General features: G+C 42.6%; 1 protein-coding gene across 1 annotated transcript in view; it reads right to left on the minus strand.

The window, feature by feature from the left end:
* Positions 1 to 21,724, minus strand: part of CENPE (centromere protein E) — a 73,074-nt gene extending 51,350 nt beyond the window's left edge. The window contains exons 1-12 of the mRNA XM_077815093.1: positions 21,600 to 21,724; positions 20,114 to 20,208; positions 19,146 to 19,235; positions 18,944 to 19,062; positions 17,059 to 17,178; positions 11,814 to 11,895; positions 11,545 to 11,612; positions 11,394 to 11,462; positions 9,738 to 9,789; positions 7,747 to 7,834; positions 7,349 to 7,475; positions 5,886 to 6,005 (exon numbers count right to left, since the gene is read on the minus strand). Coding sequence (XP_077671219.1) covers positions 5,886 to 6,005; positions 7,349 to 7,475; positions 7,747 to 7,834; positions 9,738 to 9,789; positions 11,394 to 11,462; positions 11,545 to 11,612; positions 11,814 to 11,895; positions 17,059 to 17,178; positions 18,944 to 19,062; positions 19,146 to 19,235; positions 20,114 to 20,208; positions 21,600 to 21,655 — 1,086 coding nt within the window. The 5' untranslated portion in view covers positions 21,656 to 21,724. The remainder of the gene's footprint in view (positions 1 to 5,885; positions 6,006 to 7,348; positions 7,476 to 7,746; positions 7,835 to 9,737; positions 9,790 to 11,393; positions 11,463 to 11,544; positions 11,613 to 11,813; positions 11,896 to 17,058; positions 17,179 to 18,943; positions 19,063 to 19,145; positions 19,236 to 20,113; positions 20,209 to 21,599) is intronic.
* Positions 21,725 to 22,557: the final 833 nt, after the last annotated feature.

A 22,557-nucleotide genomic window follows, 5' to 3' on the forward strand; every position in this document is an offset into this window, starting at 1 on the left:
GTCCACCGTTGCATTCTGACAGCCAGGCATGTAGGAGGCTGAAATGTTTATGTTGTGTTGTATGCATCAGTTCCTTAGCTTTGGTGCATAAGCTTTGGAGTATCAACAAGCACCTCCTTGGCGGTTGATGTAAACATGCATGAAACGTTGTCTGTCATAATGTGTTCTTTATATGAGGTAGGATATGCCTGCAGACATTGCAGACTGCATATAGCTCTGGTAGATTGATGTGTAAATGAGTGTCCGCAGGAGACGGTTTACCTTGAACTGTGTGTTGATGCATATGGGTGCCCCATCCTATCAGCGAGGCATTTGCGGTGATCACAATTGATGGAGGTTCCTCTTGGAACAGGATGCCCATACAAACATTTTCTGGTCTTGTCCACCAGTGTAAAGAGTCAAGGACACTGGGTGGTACTGTAAACTGTTTGTGTAGGCTGTGCTTGCTGGGTATGTATATCGTTCTTAACCAGCCCCGTAGGCACACACATGTAGTCTTGCGTGTCGCTCCATGAACGTTGTGGCTGCCACGTGTCCCAGCAGTTGCAGGACAGTATGAGAAGGTATTTGAGGGCTGACTCATACCTCTGAGATAATGTATGTCAGAGTTGTGAATCTGGTCAGGAGCAGGGATGCCTTGGCTTCTACGGCATCGAGATGTGCCCCAATGAAGTCCAGTTGTTGGACTGGGATTATAATGGATTTTCGTTCATTTATCTGTAAACCTAGATCCCTGAATAGTGTGATAGTGGTTTGGACTGTGTCCATTGTTTATTTTTGAGTCGGTCCTTTGAGAAGGCAATCATCCAGGTAAGGGAAGATCACTATTTCCTGTTTGTGTAAATATGCCGCAACTACCAATAAGGTTTTGGAGAAAACTCTTGGAGCAGTAGATAAGCCGAATGGTAGTACTGTACTGGAAGTGTTCATGTCCTACTGTGAATCACAGATATTTTCCGTGAGCGGGATGAATGGTGGTATGGAAATAAGAATAGTTGAGGTCAAGGGCTGAAAACCAGTCCCCCTGTTGCAGCACTAGAAGTATTGTGCCAAGTGTGACCACTTTGAACTTTTGGGAGCATATGAACTTGTTGAGCTTCCTGAGGTCCAAGATAGATCTCCCTCCCGCATTCTTCTTCTGGGTCAAGAAATAATGGAAGTAAAATCCCTTCCCCTTGTATTGTGAAGGCACTCATTCCTGGGCACCTCTTTGTAGAAGATGATCGACTTCTTGTTGTAACAGGTACCATGAGAAGGGTCCCTGAAGAGGGATGGAGGGGGAGGGTAGATGGTCGGGATGGTATACCCCGAACGGATTATTTATAAAACCCATTGGCCCAATGTTACTGAGGCCCAGATTGACAGAATGGGCAAAGGTGATGACCAAAACATGGGAACAGAGCGGGCATAGGCACTGCTTGGTGAGGGAGGTTGTTCAAACCCTCGACCAAATCTTCAAAATTGTGGTTCAAAATTTGGCTATGAGTTAGTTGACCCTCATTTACAATAGCCTGAAATGTGACTGTTTCTCCTCGGGGAGCTCTGCTGTGAATGAGCTACATTTCCCATAGTTATCATAATCTTATTTTGCCAACAAGGCGGAATAGTTGGCGACTCTAAATTGTAACGTGCCTGTAGAATAAACTTTGTGCCCAAACAGGTCGAGCCTGTGGTGTCAATCTAAACTGGGTTGGCTTGCCGCATTGGTTAGTGGCATCGACTACCAACAAATTGGGAGGTAGACGGGCAAAGAGGAAGTCTCCACCTTTTGCGGGAACAAAATACTTTTTATCTAACCTTCTGCATGTTGGCGGAATTGAGGCCAGTGTCTGCCAGACTGTCTCTGCTGATTCCAAATTGGCATCATTGATGGGGAGACCAATCTTGGAGGCAGATGATGGTTGTAATATTTGTACCAGCTTGTGCTGGTTCATCTGCACTTCTTCCAAAAGGGATGTCCTGACTTTGGGCAACCCATTTAAACAGTTCCTGGAACTGTTTGAAATCGCCTCCTGAAGTAGGCAGCGGTGGCATAATCGCCTCACCTGGGGAGGAGGAAGAATTGTGCAGGAGATGTAGTCTCCTGGTCTGTGCCCATTTCTGTGTCATCCCCAACTTTCTGAGCTGCTGTGGGGTAGGAGATGCTGGGTTGGACAGTAGTTCAGCTCCATGAGCCGTGGGGAAGGCCACTGGCAGGTACATCCACGGCGGTGTGCACCATAGTTGAGCCATCTGTAATAGTATCTCAGCCGCATATGGCTCCAAGGTGGTTGGCATTCTTTCGCTGAGGAATGGTGCGGTGAGAAAGTGCCTTGTTCCTACACCTCATCATCATCTTCACTAGATGAGTGCCGTTTCATGAGAGCTACTGGGGGAGCCTCGGTACCAAGCATTGGGGAGTGTGGTGCCAACGAAATCATCAAGTCTCTCTGGTGTGGCAGAGACTGTGTCGGTGCTGATGTCGGAACCGTTGGTGCCGCAGGGTCCACTCTCATCCGTGCCAGCCAACTGATGCTGCCTCTGTTTGGTCGGTGTGGTTGGTACAGACGGTTTTCTCCACTGGAGCTGCCTGTGCTGGGGGCGGAGGCATGGTGCCTGAGGAGACACTTGGTGCAGAGTCCCTTACAGGTGAACTTGGTGCCATGGAGGAGGCATGTCTGTGCCTTGACTCTGTCTCCTTTGCTAGGGCCTCAGAGGTTCTGGAGGTACCCAGAGCGTCATAGGTGCTCACCTGAGCATATGTCAACAATGGGGGTAGTGACCTGGCAGGAGACCACCGCTGTTTCTGCAGTGCTTTCTGCAGAGATGTCTGAGCCCTCTTCCTTAATCTTTTGCATGGTAAGTTTCCTTTTTCTGTTGGAGGAGTGCTCGGAGAGGCAGTCTGCGTGTCCAATTCAGGTTGGAGGGATTTCTCCATAAAAATCATTTTTCGCCTGAGATCCCGGTCACGTCGGGCTCTAGCTTTCAAATTCCTGCAATGGGTGCATTTTGGGGGGATATGCACCTCACCAAGACATTGTACGCACGAATGCCCGTCCAAAACGGGCATTGCTTCGTGGCAGGAGCCACAGCGCTTGAAGCTTGGGGAGCCAGGAATCTTAATGGTTAACCATCTCCAGCGGAGAGGGTAACTAAATAATTTTAAAAATAATAATAATAAAATAATAATAATAATGAAATTAACAGTAACGCTAACTATAACTAGCTATTTAAACTGGGGCTGTCGATTTAATCGCATGAGTTAGCTGCGATTACTCAGAAAAATTAATCACTATTAATCGCAGTTTTAATCACACTTAAATAATACCAATTGAAATGTGTTAAATATTTTGGATGGTTTTCTACATTTTCATATATATTGTATTCTGTGTTGTAACTGAAATCAATGTATATTATTATTACAAATATTTGCACTGTAAAAATTATAAAAGAAATAGTATTTTTCATTTCTCCTCATACAAGTATTGTAGTGCAACCTGCCATGAAAGTGCAACTTACAAATGTAGATTTTTTTTGTTACATAACCGCACTCAAAAATGAAACTATGTAAAACTTCAGAGCCAACAAGTTTCACTCAGTCCTACTTCTTGTTCAGCCAATTGCGAAGACAAACAAGTTTGTTTACATTTACAGGAGATAATGCTGCCCTCTTCTTATTTACAATGCCACCATAAAGTGAGAACAGGCATTTGCATAGCACTTTTGTAGCTGGCACTGCAAGGCATTTAAGTGCCAGATATGCTAAACATTTTTGTATGCCCCTTCATGCTTTAGCACATCTGGCACATAAATATCTTGCAATGCCGGCTACAACAGTGCCATTAGAACACCTGTTCTCACTTTCAGGTGACATTGTAAACAAGAAGTGGCCAGCATTATCTCCTGCAAATCTAAACAAACCTGTTTGTCTGAGCGATTGGCTAAACAAGTAGGAGGACTGAGTGGACTTGCAGGCTCTAAAATTTTACGTTGTTTTATTTTTGAGTGCAATTTTATGTACATAATTCTACATTTTTAAGTTCAACTTTCATGATAAAGATTGCACTACAATACTTGTATTAGGTGAATTGAAAAATACTTTTTTTTTTTTTTTTTACAATGCAGATACTTGTAATCAAAAATAAATATAAAATGAGCATTGTACACTTTATATTCCATGTTTTAATTGAAATAAATATATCTGAAAATGTAGAAAACATCAAAAATATTTAAATAAATAGTATTCTATTATTAAACAGTGTGATTAAAGTGGAGCACCCACAGGGACAACACTTAAAGAAGAAACATAAATTCCTCCAAATGCTAGACATATATGACACTGAATACAAGAGTTTAAGCTAGACATTTCTTAAAGACATACCCATGATTAAACTGTCAGATATTCAGAGAGATGTTCCAGATCACTCCAGCTCCATAAGAATAAGTGTGTACAGTTTTAAGTGGCATTTCCGGAGAATTCTTCTCTGAGAATTAGTGTGATGGCACTACCATGACTGCTCTAAATACCACAGCCATGCAGAAAAATCGGACTGTTTCCTCAAAGTTTAGAATAAAAAGAAATTGATCATCTCAGCAGAGAGTAGGCAAGACTTGTATGCTTCTGCAGGTCTGTGGGTAGGGTTTTAAAATTTGGGTCTCTTAAAACGGAGGACTTAGGTAGATTTAGGTAGGAAGTTTCCCACATGACCACAAGCTTCTGTTTTCCCCTAAAAATTCTGCATAGATTTTATAGGCTTTGAGGCATAGCATGTTGTTATTAGTCTATGTATAGTTTTTAATGCCTTGGATTTACATTTTGGATCTTAAAGTAACTAATGATTCTTTAAGACAGCTATGCAAAGAAGTAGAGTCTTTATTTTAAAAAGGAAGTACCAGGGTGAAGCTAAACATTGTGCTCTTTCTCAACCTCTCAAGGCATATTCAGGATTTGAGAGCAAACTTCCATTCTACATGGCTTTTCAGGGTAGAAGACTGGAACAAGGCCTTCTGATAAAATCTGAATCTTTAAGAGTGACACTATCAACCTGAAATATAGTCATTATAAACAGTTTCAGGTACAACAATTATATCTGAGTTGTCCTATAAAAGCCCTTACAGTCCGCATGTCTTATATTAGCTGTACAAAACAGAATGAGAATTAACTGATTGTACAGCAGAAACACTGTAAGAGTAAAGCCAATTGAAGAAAGTTTGCTGTTGCCTCAATTTATCAAGGGAATGTCTATTCTGCCTTCTCGTATCAGGTAATCCATCAGCCAGAGATTATGGGGTTGCATTAGTGGATTTGCTGGGCATGAGAAGTGATATTATTGTTTAGAAATTTTCCTGTGTTTTCAGTGTATGTCATGTATAGTCAGGAGACATGGAACCAAGTGCACCGGGGGAGACAGGGGGTGGAGGTGGCGGCGGCAGCATGAATGTCTGAAAATTTTCCAATCTCGGTTACGGTAATCTTAGGAGTTTTTATAATAGTAGGTTATGAAATTCTAGGTTAGTGATTCTTCAAATGCAAAAGGAAGAAAATTCTTTGCCTCTAGAAGTGTGATAGCTAAATGAGAAAAAACACAGGAACTAGAAGTGGGATCTGCATGCCTCTATCCATACACCTATGGGCACATGGGATCTTATCAGGTTAACGGCACTGAATCTGTGAAGTTTCACATATGGATATATGGAAGTAACGACATACCCATAACCATCATGAGCTGTGTTGTTATACCACGTTAACCTCACACAATTCAGCTTGTTGTATGAGAAGTGAGCTATGGTCCAAAGTATTTTAAAAGCAAGTGCAGTTTATCTTCAAGTTTAGTTGCCTTTTATTTGGCATTTTTGGTCTTTCTATATTAAATGCTATATGATTAGCTTAACATGTTCCAACATACTTCTTCCAGCTGCCTTTTCAAGTCCACTATTTCCTTGCGATATCGTTTCAGAAGGGCATCATCATCCAGGACTTCATTGACTTTTGGAGTATTCCTCATTCTTTTGGCTGTATTGGCAAACTGGAAGAATGACCATACAAGACAGTGAAGCTTCCCATTAGCAGAAGTTACAGAATAAGTAAAGGTTTCAGAGTAACAGCCATGTTAGTCTGTATTTGCAAAAAGAAAAGGAGTACTTGTGGCACCTTAGAGACTAACCAATTTATTTGAGCATAAGCTGAAGTGAGCTACAGTACAAGTACTCCTTTTCTTTTTGCGAATAAGTAAATAAATCTTTATAGTTTTCTATTAGAGTGAAAAGTCATAACAGGATGACTAGAAGGCAAAATGAATATTTACTATTTGAGTAGCAAGCGCCAAATTAGTTAAGGCCGCAATTCAACATTAAGCCTTGTTATTTTCCACTTACTCATAACTTGTTCTTTTTTGGGGAGGGAAGAGGGGTGGTGGGGAGGATGTGTGTGTGTGTGGAAAGGAAGGAGTGGGGCTGAAAGCTTCCATTGCTTGGTATCAGCCCAAAGATGAAACAAAGAGGTTATCCACCTAAATTTGATTTTGGAGAGCACAAGAAATACAACAAACCCAACCCTACAGATGAGTAAAAATTGAGTAGTCTTATAACTTCAGTGGGACAACTCATTCGAGTAAGGGTGTAGGTTCAGACCTAAAGCACTTTTCCAATTAAAAATAAATTAAAAAAAAAGCCAAAACATTTTGCACTTAGCTCAGAGTGCCTGACCTTAAGTTTGAACTTCACATATTATGAATCCTGAAGCAGTTGCTTGTTAAATTCAGCTATCTTTTGTACATGCACAGCAAGAAGTTCACATTTGGTTTAGTTCTGGTTTTCCTATATTACTACAGAACTATGTAGGTATTTTCTGCTGTTCTGTAGTCCCAACCTCCAAATGTGCCTTAATTTTGGAAGAAGTCAGATTGCATTGGGGGGGGGGGGGGGGGGGGAAGAGAGACTAACTTTGAACCCCCCAAAAAATCAGAAGTGAAAATTATTCCAACAGCAATGTTAAAAGGGACACCAACAATTTGAAGTTGTCAATTTTTTTCTTTTTTTTAAATTGTTGACTATATTTCATATATGAAGTCTCTGAAAAGGGGAATTTATGAGAAAGTGGAGACTGTACAGATTATACAGATGGAAGAAACAAGGAGAAATGAAAAATGTGCCTGTCAGAAGAAGTAAAGTCCATACAACATATGTCAGAAGGTGCCTGGGTAAAGGCTCACAGTATCAAACAGTGCACTTCAATGGCTCTCAAGACCACAGGAGGCCTCAAGAAAGATGAAGTAATCAATTTTGTTAAAGCTGAGAAACTTGGGTTTCTGACCTAGTTAGCTAAAACATGTTAACGCTTGGAAAAAATAAAGAAACGGAATAATTTTACCTGAAGGGTGCTAAGAGTTTCATCAAACGAAACTGGCGTAATTGTGCAAATGATAACTGTCTTAGCATTTCCTCCCAAGGAGTTCTGGAGAATTCGTGTCAACTTGCTGTCTCTATAATTTATGAAACTGTTGTGGAGGGAGAGAAAACACCAAACAAACCATGAAGCAAAGACTAGTGTTCTTGTACTGGTGAATATAACGATATCAGTTGCAAAAACAGATTGACTTAGCAACATCTGGTATGAAATTGCAGTTCTCTTCATGTTTTATATGTCTGATGTAAGGAAATAAGGACAAATCAATATTAAGAATATGAATGGATTTGAAGGCTTGATAACTAGTCAACTATGTAGAGAGTTACAACTATCTTTGTAGTATCTTTTCTGGAAATGCTTACCCAGATGGGTCATCACAGAGTTTCTTGATCACTTGACCCAAGATGAACAGACTCCTGTTTATGTTACATCCTTCTTTGAGTCGAAGACCTAGATATTACATAAAAACACTGCTTTTATTCACAAAAGTCCACTTTTATCCTACATAATAGTCAGAGTAACTGTTCAGAGAAGGTTAAGCAGTCCTAGGTACCTAGGAATTGCCATAACAGAGCAGACTAGTTGTCCATTTAGTTCAGTATTCTGTCTGACAGCAGTCAGTACCAGATGTTTTAGGAATATATAAAACAGGGTCGGCCACCTTGGAGAAGGGGTGTGCCAAGTCTTCATTTATTTACTGTAATTTAAGGTTTCACGTGCCAGTAATACATTTTACATTTACAGGGGTCAGTGGACGGAACCCCAGACTGGTAGCGAGCTGAGTGGGGCCAGTGACCAGGACTCCAGCTGGCAGGGGCTGGCGGACAGAACCCCAGACCGGCAGCGGGGGCTAAGCTACTCAGCCCCCGCTGCCGGCCGGGGTTCCGTCCACTGGCCCGCTCAGCCTGCTGCTGGCCCGGGGTTCTGTCCATCCAGGCTGGCAGCAGGCTGAGCGGGGACGGCGGCCGGGACCCCAGCTGGCAGCAGAGTGCCACTAAAAATCAGCTTGTGTGCCGCCTTTGGCATGCATGCCGCAGGTTGTTGATGCCTGATATCAAACAACCCCCCCACCAAAAAACAACAAAAATACCCACAACAAGCAGCCAACTAACCTACCACACCCCACCCCGTTTCCGAAATGGACAATTAAGGAATGAGCTTCTCATAGGAGGAAACATTGCTTTGTGACCCTAGTCAGTGTTTGGCTGATGCCCTCAAGATTTGTACCCATGCTAAAATCTGAATCCCATCTAATCAAACTGTGAATACTCCCATTATGCTTAATCTCAGTGAGTTTTTGGTTGCAGTGATAAATCCCACAGGTTAGTTATAGGTTATGTAAAAACAAAAGAAGTATTACATTTTAAATTGATTTGCCTTTTAATTTCTTTGAATAACCCCTTGTTCTAGTATTGTGAGAGGGGCACTACTGTTTACCTGGTCTATACCATTCATTATTTTGTAAGCATTAATCACATCTCCTCTCTAAACAATCCCAATCTATTTGCTCCTCAGCCCTTCATATACAAGTTCCTCCATGCCTCTAATAATTTGTTATGTATGTCTGAATCTTTCTATTTCTCTTATATTCAACTGGCCAGCTAGGATTGCACCCAATATTCCAGGGAAATGTGTACTATTAGGTTAGTTATAGCACTGTAACAATTATAACAGTCTTCATACCATTCTTAAGCTTTATAAAGATTTTAGTTTAACTGCAACTTCACAGTGAGCAGAGTTTTACACTGAATTGTCTACAATGTGCTTGGCTTCTTTTTCCTGAATGGTTCTATTTAAAATTTAGAACCCAGCACTTCATGGACAGATAGTTTCTTCTATGGTATAATACCTCCTGATTGTTAGAATGTTAGCCAGCATTTAAATAGCAGGGAGATGGGCACTTGGGTGAGTGTCATGCTGGGGGGGAGGGGTAGGGAAGGGGGATCCTCCTCTCTGGCCCCCTACACCAGGGAAGCTTGTCTGTTGCACCCCCAACTCCTCATCCCTGGCCCAGTCCCACACCCCGCACCCTAACCCTCTGTCCCAGCCCAGAGCCTGTACCCAGCACCTAAACCCCCTCCTGCACCACAACCCACTGTCCCAGCTCAGAGACCGTACCCCTCCCGCACCCACTCTCCCAGAGCCTGCACCCCAAACCCCCTCCCAGAGCCCGCACCCCCTCCTGTACCCCCAACCCTAGTCCAGAGCCTGCACCTAAACTCCGTCCCAGAGCCTGTACCCCAAACTCCCTCGCAGAGCCTTAGGCAGGAGTGTGTGTGGGGGGGAAAAAGAGGGACTTGGACCCATTCTGGGCACCACCAAAAATTATACAAACCTGCCGCCCCGTACGTACCTTCTGATCCTGTTTGGCTAGCTCTTTCACTGCCTGCCAGATCTACCAAGTTCTGCAAATTCATTAAAGATTTCATGAGGCACAGTTTGCAGATAAGTCAGTTTTAAATGCTCTCAATGCTAAATCTATGCTAAGAATTTCAATCCAAGTTCAGTTAAGCCTTTGACATTTCTGTAGTAATATACCAACTGCACAGTGAGACCAATATTTTCTTAAGTTGCATGGGGAAAATGGCTTTAAAATATCACTGTAGACTCCATTACCAATATTGCGACCACTATTCGTAAACTAGCATTGCAACTTTTAAAGTATGTACTCTTCAAAAAACATTTCAATTCCCATTAAACGCAAGTTTGTCTCACAAGCAGTCACCTTCTTCTCTTCACCCTGAATAACAGAAGTGCACAAACAATCTGCCAGGTCCTCAGTTTCCATTAATACATAAGCATTACCTTCATCCTCCTCTGAATTGAGCCTACACCAACTGTTCATCTCCCCCTACCCAATCTAAGAGGTCAATGGAAGAGGTCAAGTACCAAAATACCAATATTTGCTCCTAATCCCTTATACCTGTGGTGCAACTAGTGGTGCAACTAGTAGGTAACAGGGATTATGAGCTTGCAGTATCATTTGATGGTGACTTGCTTGATGCCTAGCAACCAGCCGTCACCTTTATAGGCCTCCAATTTCAGGAGAGAGCTCAAAAACTGAAGATATACTTGACCGAACTCCACCAAAGAGTACAACCCAGCCACCAATAAACACCAGGTATCAAAGGCTGCTGACAGACCCACTGCTTTGAAGGAAATAGGCTATCATCTGAAGATAGCCCACTACTGATCAGACTAGTCTGATCAAGATGCAAATAGTCAAAGTTTGATACTGGAGAAATTAGAGATGACTAGTGAATACCTCCGTTAATCAGTTCATCAGAAAGTAGAGAGCAGGCAGTAATTTGTCAAGATGTTAGAGAGGTTTTAAATAGGAATTGCACACAGAATCTAGTTCTCAGAGTCCCAAATACAGACCGATAGACCAAACATTCATTCCCTCCTTTGGATCCCTGCCATACTGCTAATATCAATACATCAAACAAAGGGGAAAAGGGATCACAGCCAGCAGCTATTGAATCTGTCAGCAAGAGTTGCTGCAAGCCCCCATTATGTTCCTCTAGTCCTGAGGACACCTGGCTCCTGAAATCTGCTCTATTTTGCACCAACTGACAGAGGTTCTTATGAAGAATTATGGCAACTGTGTGTTCAACCAGATTTCCCCACGTCATACCCCTTTCTGTCCCAGCAGCCAGAAGGGGTTAGGTAGGAGTTCTAAGACCCTTAGGGGGATTTCCCTTCCACTAGGGAAATCCCAAGTAGTGAGTAAACTACCTTCAGGGATACTTTGCATCACAGCCTCTGTCTGCACAATATCTAGTAGACTTTTACATATATATTGTTATATAGTCTTAAAACAGTACAATATTTCTCCTTTACCCAAGTTTTTCCATTCAGAGCGTTTCATTCTCAATATGATGGGAGAGAATTTCTGATTTTAGGATTTCATTTTAGTGGTGTCCAATATTTTAGCTGTTTTTAAAATTGTAAGTTTCCACGTTAATGCCTACCTAGTACCCAACAACCTTTTTCAAATATAACTTACCAGATGAGATACCATTACTGCTCCATCACAGTTCGTGTTGGCAGGATCATTTTCCCTACTTTCTATAATCTAAAAGAAGAAAGCCTTATAAGATTATTGCACATCTTTTCAGCTAATACATAACAAAAAACACGACTATACAGCCACCTACCATTCTGAAAATGGTGTGAGAACGGCTGCTGTGTTCATTCATTTTTGTTTCTCCATAGTGTCGTTTTTCTGTCAAAGTAAAGTCATGGTGTTTGTTATCCAAAAACCCCATATGCTCCAGACAATATTAAGATTGTAAGCAAAAGTAGTCTAACTGATAAACTAAAATAATAGTTTTTATGAGATTGTAGTTTTAGCCTTGTATTAAATTTAGAAGAGTGGTCATGTGTTTTAAAATTGCATCAACAATGGAGAGGCTAATCATCCTACTTTCTCCTTTTCTGAGCCATTCCATGACTTGCTCTGGATTAACAACCACCTCTTCGATCAGATCTTCCACGTAGATGTTTCTCTGCAAGAGAAACAGAATTAAAGACAAATTTCACCCAACTGTAAAATAAATGAGAAATAGATGTGCATACTGTATTATGCACTGGTTTCAGTTGAATGTATTAATAAAAGCCACACAGCAGTGTGAAGACAGACAAATCTATCTGGGGAATAAAGTCAGAACACTGCTAGTACAAATTTTTAACGTACGTATCTCAACTGTAACTTTAAGGAGACAATATCAAACATTTGAGATCCAACAAAATGATGTATTTTAAAATGTATATGATTTGGCAGGGAAAGGTCCTCGGGCTTTTAGATCTTTCAAGGAAATTTGTACTTTTCAAAGGTTTGAGAAACAAAAATTCCAAAAGCACTATTCATGGAGGATCTACATTTTGTGCCCCACACAGATTAGAAGAACCCCCCCATTCCAAAAGCTTTGCTAAAGCAGTTAATGTAACAAATGGTGCTCATTAACAAGGAGAACAAGCAAAACTTTAGCATAGTGAAATTGAAGACAGCAACAAGCTACTTCCGCTCACACCATATTGGCCACAATTCTAATTTGATAGTTCTGTGATGTAGGTGTAAAAGTGGTGGATGGTGTACCCCTTTTGAATGTATTATGATGGTGAAGTGTGTTAAAGCAACTCTCTGAGGAAACGGTGTAGGTTCTTTTTCGTGCTGACTGCAGATGCATTTTTGCAACCTCGACAATAAATTAAAGTGTGAAGTTAGATTTTGTAGAAGTGTTTTAGACACTCACAGCCCCCACCCCACCCCCAAAAGCTCCCACATTGCTCAAGGTTATATATTTTAAGAGACTAAATACATTCCAATGCTTAGGAAAGAGAAAATAACAAGGCTGATTACAGCTTTGCAGTAGTTCTAGGCACAACGTGAAGCTTGCTTACTTCTACTTGCACTCTTCAAAAGGGATTTTGTATATTCATACTCATTGGATATGTCAGCAAGTGCAGCTCAGATAGTGGAACCTTCTTCTAGCAGTGCCAGTTACTGCATTCACATACCCATCCTACTTTTCCCTTAGTTTCTCAAGGGCAAATATCAAAGGGCGCATGGCCCTATAGTATATGCCATCTCAGTTCCTTCCACCACCTCTTCAAAATCATGAGCTCAAAAGAACCAGAGGAAAAGGAGAAGGTGGCTCATGAGACATGAAAACAGGCAGAGGCCATCTTGGACTCTGCTATAAGTAAGTAACTTTCATTTCTTCTTTTAGAGTCTTCTGTGTATTCAGCACTCATGGGTCAGATTGGCAAGCAATACCTCATCAGCTGAGGTTAGAACTCAGGGTCCTACTTGAATAAGGGTTGAAGTACTGCCTATCAAACGGGGCATTTGTTCTGGACCCGAGGTTCTAAAGCATTGTATTTTGTAAGTATATACATAGAGCTTAAAGTGGCAGTCCTACAGGTTGCTGTGAATAGAACATGTTTAAAGTATGCAATGGAGATAGACATTGCTGCAGTAGAATATGATTTAATCATAGCAAGGACCAAAATGACATCCAGTTTATACCTTTCTTCTATATATTGTTTGCCTATCACTTCACAACCATTACCTTAGGTGGATTAAACAATCAAAGGTGATCCTAAAAAAAGAAGATGGGGGGGGGGAAACCTGTGAAATTCCTTAGCCCTGTTTAGATAGTAGGCTAGGGCCCTCTTAGGGCTTCCCCATAAGGAGACTTGAATATGCGGCCAGCAGATGCGTAAATCGACAGCGCTCTAACCTGCTGCACACTAACTAGCCATAAAGACCCTGCTCTGTACATTACAAGTTCTATACTGTGCTTTGACATACTGCTGTGACAGCAGGGTAAAGCACACTATAGGACTTTTAGTGTCTAGGAGGAGGGTCATCATGGCCAGTTACGTGTGCAGCAGACTAGAGCGCTGTCGATTTATGCACCAGATGGCCACACACAGTCTCTGTGGAAGCAAACCCTACAGTGTTGAGAGCATGTAACTTTCATTCACCCTTATTAACGTGTGATTGAGGGAAGATAATTGGGAAATTTATAGTTTGGTTAACATGGGGTGGAAAAAAAACCACACAAAACCCCCTCTATAGTACTTTGGGTAAGACTCCAGGGTTAGGGTGAAAAACTCCACCTTTTGTCTTTGTGAAATAGTGAACACAAATCTGCCATCAGGACACGTGACTCACTCACACCTCTGGTTGATGTTATGGCAGTTAAGAGTTTTAATTAGGGCTGTCAAGCAATTAAAAAAATGAATCGTGATTAATTGTGCTGTTAAGCAATAATAGAATACCTTTTAAATATTTGTGGATGTTTTCTACATTTTCAAATATATTGATTTCAATTACAACACAGAATATAAACTGTACAGTGCTTACTTCATATTTTTTATTACATATATTTGCACTGTAAAAAAGAAATGTATTAGGTAAATTGAAATACTAAGTACTATCGTGCTATCTCTTTGTCAGGAAAATTAAACTTAGGTGTAGAATCATGTACAAAAAACCCTGCAGTCAAAAACAACACAACATACAAACTTTAGAGCCTACAAGTCCTACTTCTTGTTCAGCCAATCGCTCAGACAAAACACGTTTGTTTACATTTGTGGGAGATAATGCTGTCTGCTTCTTGTTTACAATGTCACCTGAAACTGAGAACAGGTGTTCACATGGCACTGTTGTAGCCTGTGTTGTAAGATGTTTACATGCCGGGTGTGCTACAGTTTCATATATTCCTTCATGCTTCAACCACCATTCCAGAGAACAGGCGTCGATGCTGATGATGGGTTCTACTCAACAATTCAAAGCAGTGCAGACCGATACAGTCATTTAATCATCTCAGTCAGATGCCACCAGCAGAAGGTTGATTTTCTTTTTTGGTGGTTCAGCTTCTGTAGTTTCCACCTCTTTTAAGGAGTTGCTCTTTTAAGACTTCTGAAAGCATGTTTCATCCCTCTCAGATTGTGGAAGGCACTTCAGATTCTTAAACTTTGGGTCCTGTGCTGTTGCTCTCTTTAGAAATCTCACATTGGTACCTTTGCATTTTGTAAAGTCTGCAGTGAAAGTATTCTTAAAATGAACGTGTGCTAGGCCATCATCCGAAACTGCTGTAACATGAAATATATAGCAGAATGTGGGTAACACAGACAGCAGGAGACATTGAACTCTTGGCAGCAAGAATTGTGTCACAAATGTAATTTAATGCATTTTTTTATTAATGAGCATCATCAGTATGGAAGCATATCCTTAGGAATGGTGGCTGAAGCATGAAGGGGCATATGAATGTTTAGCATAAAAACCTTGCAACTTCAGCTACAGAAGTGCCATGCAAATGTCTGTTGTCCTTTTCAGGAGACACTGTAAATAAAGATGAGGGCAGCATTATCTTCCCTAAATGTAAACAAGTTTGTTTTAGCAACTGGCTGAACAAGAACTAGAACTGAGTGGACTTTTAGGCTCTAAAGTTTTACACTGTTTTGGTTTTGAGTGCAGTTATGTAACAAAAAACAAAAACAAACCACAACTACATTTGTAAGTTGCACTTTGACAAAGAGATTATGCGGCTATACTTATGAGGTGAATTGAAAAACAAAAAGTATCGAGTACTGTACACTTTGTATTCTGTTTTGTAATTGAAGTCAATATATTTGAAAATGTAGAACATCCAAAAATATTTAATTTTTATTTATTTTATTTTTAACAATATTTCAATTGTTATTCTATTATTGTTTAACAGTGTGATTAAAACTAATTGCAATTTTAAAAAAATTAATGTGAGTTAATCGAGTGAGTTAACTGCGATTAATTGACAGCCCTAATTTTAATAGATAAATGGAATAGTAAATAGTCAGCCATAGGTTCAAATGGAGGCTTCATGAGCTAAATTAGAACTGAATTCCATCTATTATCTAGTGTTGTTGAACCTGATGGTGCATAAGGAGGTCTCTGTAGAAAAGTGAGAGAGCTCATCCAATCTTCTCCACTTCTTGGGAGTAGAAAAGGGTAATTTGCAGGAGCTTTCCTCTTTAGCTAGGGAGAATCATTGTTCCTGTACATGACCTGACCGCAAATCTATACAGCGAACTTCCGCTATCACAGTAATGAGGCTGGGGGAAAAAAAAACCAAAAACTGTAGCCACACCCAGACCCTCCCACTGATCCCCAACCAGCTGCACCTGGACCCTCACCCCATCAAACCCCACTCCCTCAGTCCCACTCCAGCCCCACCCCCCAAAACCTGAGACCCAAACACTTTCACCCGGATCCCCTGTGCCACCCGCACCCAGAATGCCCCACACAGAAACCTCTCATCCCACACCTGGATCCCCCTACATTAAGCTCCTCCACACTTGGATCCTGCTGGGCTGAGCCTGCCCACCCACACCTGGTGTAGAGGGATAGGGCCACAGGGTGTTTCTGGGGTAGGCCCAGCCCTCGCACTGTGCAGGTGCATCCTCACTGCTGAGTCTCTGTACTGGGGGAGTGGGGGCTTCAGGGTGCTCTCCAATCTCAATGCAGCCAGTGGCCTATGCTCCCCATTGCCAGGCTGGAGTCACATTTATTTATTGACAAATAAAATGTGCAGAATTTTAAAATACTGTGCACAGAATTTAATTTTTTGGTGCAGAATTCCCTCAGGAGTATTTAAAACCAGGTCTCTTCACCTTTGGATCAGCCATTAAATTGGCAGCCAGAATGAAGAATAACTTCAAGTATCTCATAAAAGGCACTAAGATTATTTAGAGGGTTCCAGATCCAGAGAGGTTCACATGTATCTGCTGCTGCAGTTGGAAGGAACTGAGGCGGCAAATGTCACATCTCACCCATAAAATGTTCAGGAAGGCTGAGGGGTGGAGTAGAAGTGGCCTGTGAGCACTCTAACAAGCATTGCTAGAATGTTCCACCATCTGAGTTGCACTGGCCAGTTCAACCCAAATAAGAATAGCCACAGGAACTTCAAAGAGCCATCCCTCTGCTAGGGCACCTAAATCCAGCTCTGCAGCATCCTTATAGTTTAATCTAGCTCAATCAAGATTACACAATCTGGCAAACATTCAGCCATGGACTCCATTTAGATCAGCATCTCATGATTTGAATCCATGCCCACAGAGGTGGTTTGTTGCATCAAATAAAGAGAAAAAAAAAGTGTCTTACGTCACCTTGGTTTACTTACATTAAAGTCCTCTCGAATTCCTAGAGGTTTGTTTTTCCTGCTGTCACAGAGCAAGTCTGTTATGGTTTCATTGTATATTTCCATATAGGAAACTCTCAACAGAAACTCTCTACCTGGAATCTAAAGAATAAAGACAAGCATCATCAGATCAGAAGTCGGAGGGGGGAAAGGTGCTTTCATGGAAGAATGCTCAGCTTTTTACATTGTCTTGGACTACATCTTTACATAGCTTGTTTCATTGACTTTTCCTATTCTCTTTGCAAATGTGCACACCATCTCCCTTCTGGTACATAGTCCCATAATTACTTGCAAGGAGAAGTAGTTAGGTACTTTATCTTTAATGCAATGTGTATTTTACCCCTTTTTGAAAAAAAAGATCTGGTACTCTATTTTTGCCAGGTTTCATTATCTGTAAGATGGGAATAAAGATACTAACCTTCTTTGTAAAGTGCTTTGAGATCTACTGATGAACAACACTATTTAAGAGCTGGGTATTCGTTCTCCCCTCTGCACATGTTTCCCTGCTGCTAGACTACCTTCTCCTGCTCTTTCTTCTAAACCTAATCCCCTGTTGAGTGACTCTCCTCTCCACATCTCCTTCCCTGTTATTTGCGTCCCTTCTCTCCAGCCATCTTGTCCTCCTCTTCCTCCATTTGACTGAATGTACCTTCCAGCAGCCATCTTCCCTCTTCCGCTCTCCCCCACAGACATTCATCTCCTGTTGATGGCTAACAGCTTAAGTCCCACTGGTGCCCTGGTACCCATGACAAGTTTCATCTTTTCCAGGCCCTAAGGCTCTTGGCAATGAGTGAGGAAGTAGCATCCTGTACCATGTTACCCACTAGCTCTTCAAACCACAAGCAAGCATCATGTTTTGGGAACCAGTTTTTTAGTTTATATCTTCCCCTGACTTCTCATTACGTGGGTGCTCTTATGCTGTCAAATTCACAGACTAAACCATTATTTATTAATGCCCTCTCCCACAATCCATAAACGGCACCAGGAATCTCTTGCATCACACTGAGGCCCAATCCAAACAGCATCTTGTGTCCAGGCCCCACTGACTTCAGTGGGACTCCACACAGGTGCAGTTGTTGGCCTGCAGGCTGTAGGTCTGGATGTACATGCTTAAGAAGCAGTACTGTTTGCTTCATGAGTACAAGGGGGGCTGCCAGTGTGGCACATCTGAGTGAGAAATAACCATGGCCACCCCCCATTAGCTTCCGAGGGCACACATGGCACTATAAGTTTTTCTTCTTGGCCTGCTTTTCCAGTGCATGCACACCCTAAGGTATTCTAGCTGTGCTGCACAGGAAGTACACCTGCAGTTTTCACTATTTAGTCATTGCACCTCCTCACAAACCTTCTCTCCAGCACACTTGTGGCCTGTGTTCTGCAAGTCAGACCGGACAACACTAATGGTCCCTGCTGGCCTTCAATCTAGGAGTCTCTGAACCTCTTATGCAAAGCTCTGTAGTTTGTGATTCCGCTGAGTACTTCTTCCACTGTTGGTTTTTCATCTTTTAGAAAAAAATTCTTTAAAGAGGTGAGTTTAGAGTGTACTAATCTGATCCTCATGAGACCCAGTCTTCATAACTACCAGATACAGAACTTGATATTTTATTTAAAGTTTTAATCAAGGTTCAGTGGGAAACAGATATTGAAATATAGAGCTGGCTTCGGGATCTGCATGGATCGCATCCCTGCTACTAGTGTGAGGGGAGGGCTTTCCCAAATTTCATGCAAGGATACGTATCACAGCAAAGTACTGCAACACATGCTACCACATGTAACTTGTTTCCGTTTGAAGTTCCTTGTTATCAAGTCCCCTCCCTAATATTTTTGTATAGGATCCAAGTGACAATAATTTAGCTGTATTACTTACTTCACAAATAATTTTGAAGACATCCTGAACTGCTTTAGGTATAATGCCCATAGACTTGTCACTCCCCATCATTGTATACGTTTTTCCTGAGGCAGTCTGCCCATAGGCAAAAATAGTGCCTAAAAAGAGGAACAAGTGTTAACTGACCACTACCCAACACTTTCTACAAATAAGGTAGATGTAAAAACAATATGAAACTTACCATTATATCCTTGGACAGCAGACTTTATAATTGGAACAGCTACACCTTCATATACTTGTTGGGTGCTGTCATTCGTATGAAAGACGCAATCTTAAAAAGAAATTTGTTTTTTTTTAAAAGCTGCACAAAGAGTGAGAAAAAATGAACTTCCCTCACACTCAATTTTGGCAGCTTTTCATCCAATAGGACTGAGACCTTGATGCCCCAAAACCAACTTTTCTGCAGGATGATGCCCAAATATTTTATGCAGGATATAACTGATTGTCTAAAACCAAACTGAAGCAAAATAGAATATAACAATGTAATATGTAAAGTGCGGGAAACTTGGATATAGAGTTGAAAAGATGCTATAAACAGTTAAATAGTATAACCATGATAATTACTAGGTTATTTACTATGATCTGAAGCAAGGAAGGAAGTCATTTAAGTCAGACTTGAAGATCTGATCCAGCTCTTGGTTATGCCAGACTTCCTAGGGCAAATCTTAGGGCACAGCTACACCACCTCCCTGAATGAGATTAGCTAAGCTGACAGAAGCACTCTTGTCAGCACAGCTGCATCTACAGAAACAGCTATGTCAGCTCTAAGGGATGTGATTCTCCCCCCCCCACACACACACATACATTGCTAGCAGACACAGATATGCTGGCAAGACTGTAGCGTAGACCAGGCATTACTCTAGCCCATGCCACAGTTCTCCATCTCTAACATGGCAATTATACTTCCCAACACAGGGGTTGTATTATTTTCATAGAACAGATCACCGTAAAAAAAGTCACATCATTATGAATAGTAAACACAACACATGAGAGTCACTGGCCAGCAATCTTCAAGCAACCTTGAGAAGCATGCTATACTGCAGTCAGTCAGAGGGGTGTTGAGGATAAAATTAACGATTGTGAGGAGCTCAGATACTACAGTGATGAGGACCATATAAGTGCCTAAATAGATGTTCCTTAAGGTCTTACCATAATTAAAAGTTCTTGTACCATCCACTTGTAAAATTGTACAATTTTCACTTTTCCAGTGAAGCTGTACTTTATCTCCAGATGCTTCATTTTCTCTAAAAAGGAAGAGATGTTTTACTAATCTTATTAGAGATCAGAACAGAAAAAATGTTCACCTCATTTTGTACATATATTTTCCTTTTAAAGAAATTCCCTTAGTGCTAGGTAAGTAATATTCAGCTTAACTGAACATATTTTCATCAACAGAAGATTAGAGGCATAAATCATTGTCACCTATCTACTTCATCCAATCAAGAATACACAAGTTCCACATTTGACTCTTTGCGCATCTATGACCCTGTTTTCCAGCACACAAGCTTATAACATGAATAAATTGCTGCAATTCAGACTCTTCTCTCAATAAATTAAAAAAAAACACGAAACTCAGATGAAGTTTATCCAACATCTACGAGCCCAAAAATCAGTCCATTAGCCAAAAATATTTCTAACAATTTGTAATTTAAGGAATAAGACAGCCGTGCTCTGTAATTCACAAGGTCAACTTTCTATTTCATACTTTTGTTAGAAGTTTTATTATGCCTGCCATACTTTGGGTCTCATCTTCTCTTCTTTATTCCACAACTTTGCCCTCCCCCCCAGGACAATCTCTTTTCTTCCTGCTTTGTGGTCAGTGTCTGCTTCCTCATTTTCTCTTCTCCCTACAGACCCTGACATCCCTTTCCAGCTTCATGGCACATTGCTTTCTTTGCCTCTTTACCTAGGTTTTGCCTCTCCCACTTCTCCTCCAAGCATCATAGTTGGTCTCCAAATCCCACCTTATCTCATCAATTTCTGCCCCCAACACATAAGAGGCACCAAATCTATTCACACCCCTTTTTACAGAAGGCTTGAAGAGTACACCAGACACTCAGCGAGCTAAACTAAAAGGAGGGCCCCCCCTTTATCTGGGGCAATGCCCAGGTGAGGGGCCAACCCAGCAGGCAAGCTGCTGGGAAAGCCCCGGCTCCTGGCAGCTCAGCTAGCAAATCTTCACGCCGTCGCGTTGCAAAAGCTCCCCTTCAAGATGTGAGCCAGCGCTCAGCAAAGTGGCAGTCGAGAGCCCCGTACAATAGACCCCAGCCCCAGCTGTAACTACCCCCGCCCCCTATGGGAGCGTTTGCTCAGTGCCACAGCGCTAACACCGGCTCCCCCACGGCCCTTCTCACAGCACATCGCGGAGCGCTTGACACGGGCGCCCAACCCCCCTCCCCTCCCCGGGGCGTACCCGACCCGCAGGGCTCGGGGCACGAGCCTCACCGCTGCGGGCGAGCGGAGCCTGGGGCAGGGAAGGCCCCGCCGGGGGCAGTTCTAGGCAGGGCCGAGCCCCGCTTCCCAAAGGGAACCGAAGGGTCCCCGGAGGGGCGGGCGCCGAGAGGGGCAGGCGGGGTCCCGGGGCAGGGCCGAGCCCAGGGGGCTGGGGAAGAGGGCTCCGGTTCCCTGCAGTCACCTGGCGATGAGCGGCCGCATCCGCACGCAGACCGTCACGGCTCCCTCGTCCGCCATCGCCTCGCTGTGCCTCACGCCGTTGGAACAAACCGCTGCCCTTCTCGGCTCCGCAACCCCAACCGCGTCCACCAGCTACCGCCTGCGTCTCCAACTGCCGCCAGGGTTTGAATTCCTCTCGGGCTAGTTTCCTATTGGTCCTTCCCTGACAGGCACTTCCGGAATCCGGACTATACCACTGTCAACCACGCTCATGGGGAGGCGCGTGGAACAAGCCCCGCTTAGACAGTCCCTTTATGAGGTTTAAAGGGCAGGAACGTTCCATGGGGGTCAAACAGCTACGTTCTTACAGTCCAGGAAACGGCTGTGGCTCGAGAAACTCCAGCTCTCAACCTGCAAAGCTGCAGCCTTTATTCCGACCCCTCCCACAGCCGGGACGTATGGCATGCTTTTACTATATACTATACTATACTATGGCGTGCTTTTACTATATACTGTACAGATTTCATGGGGAAGACCAGTGTTTCTCAAATTGGGGGTCCTGACCCAAAAGAGAGTTGTGGGGGTGGTGTGGTGTTCCACAAGGTTATTTTAGTGTGTGTGTGTGGGGGGGGGGTTGCGGTATTGCCATCCTTACTTCTGCACCGCCTTCACAAGTGGGTGGCTGGAGAGTGGTGGCTGTTGGCCAGGCACCCAGCTCTGTGGGCAGCACCCCGCAAGCAGCAGCACAGAAGTAAGGGTAGCAATACCCTACCATGCCACGCTTACCTTGCGTTGGTGCTGGTCGTGGCTCTGCCTTCAGAGCTGGGCTCCCCCTTAGCAATTGCCGCCCTCCAGCTGCCCAGCTCTGAAGGCAGAGCCACTGCCAGCAGCAGCACAGAAGTAAGGGTAGCAGCACCGCAACCACCCCACAACTTCTTTATGGGTCAGGATCCCTACAATTACAACGCTATGAAATTTCA

This window comes from Eretmochelys imbricata, chromosome 4 (assembly GCF_965152235.1).
Source record: "Eretmochelys imbricata isolate rEreImb1 chromosome 4, rEreImb1.hap1, whole genome shotgun sequence".
NCBI classification, from domain to species: Eukaryota; Metazoa; Chordata; order Testudines; family Cheloniidae; genus Eretmochelys; species Eretmochelys imbricata.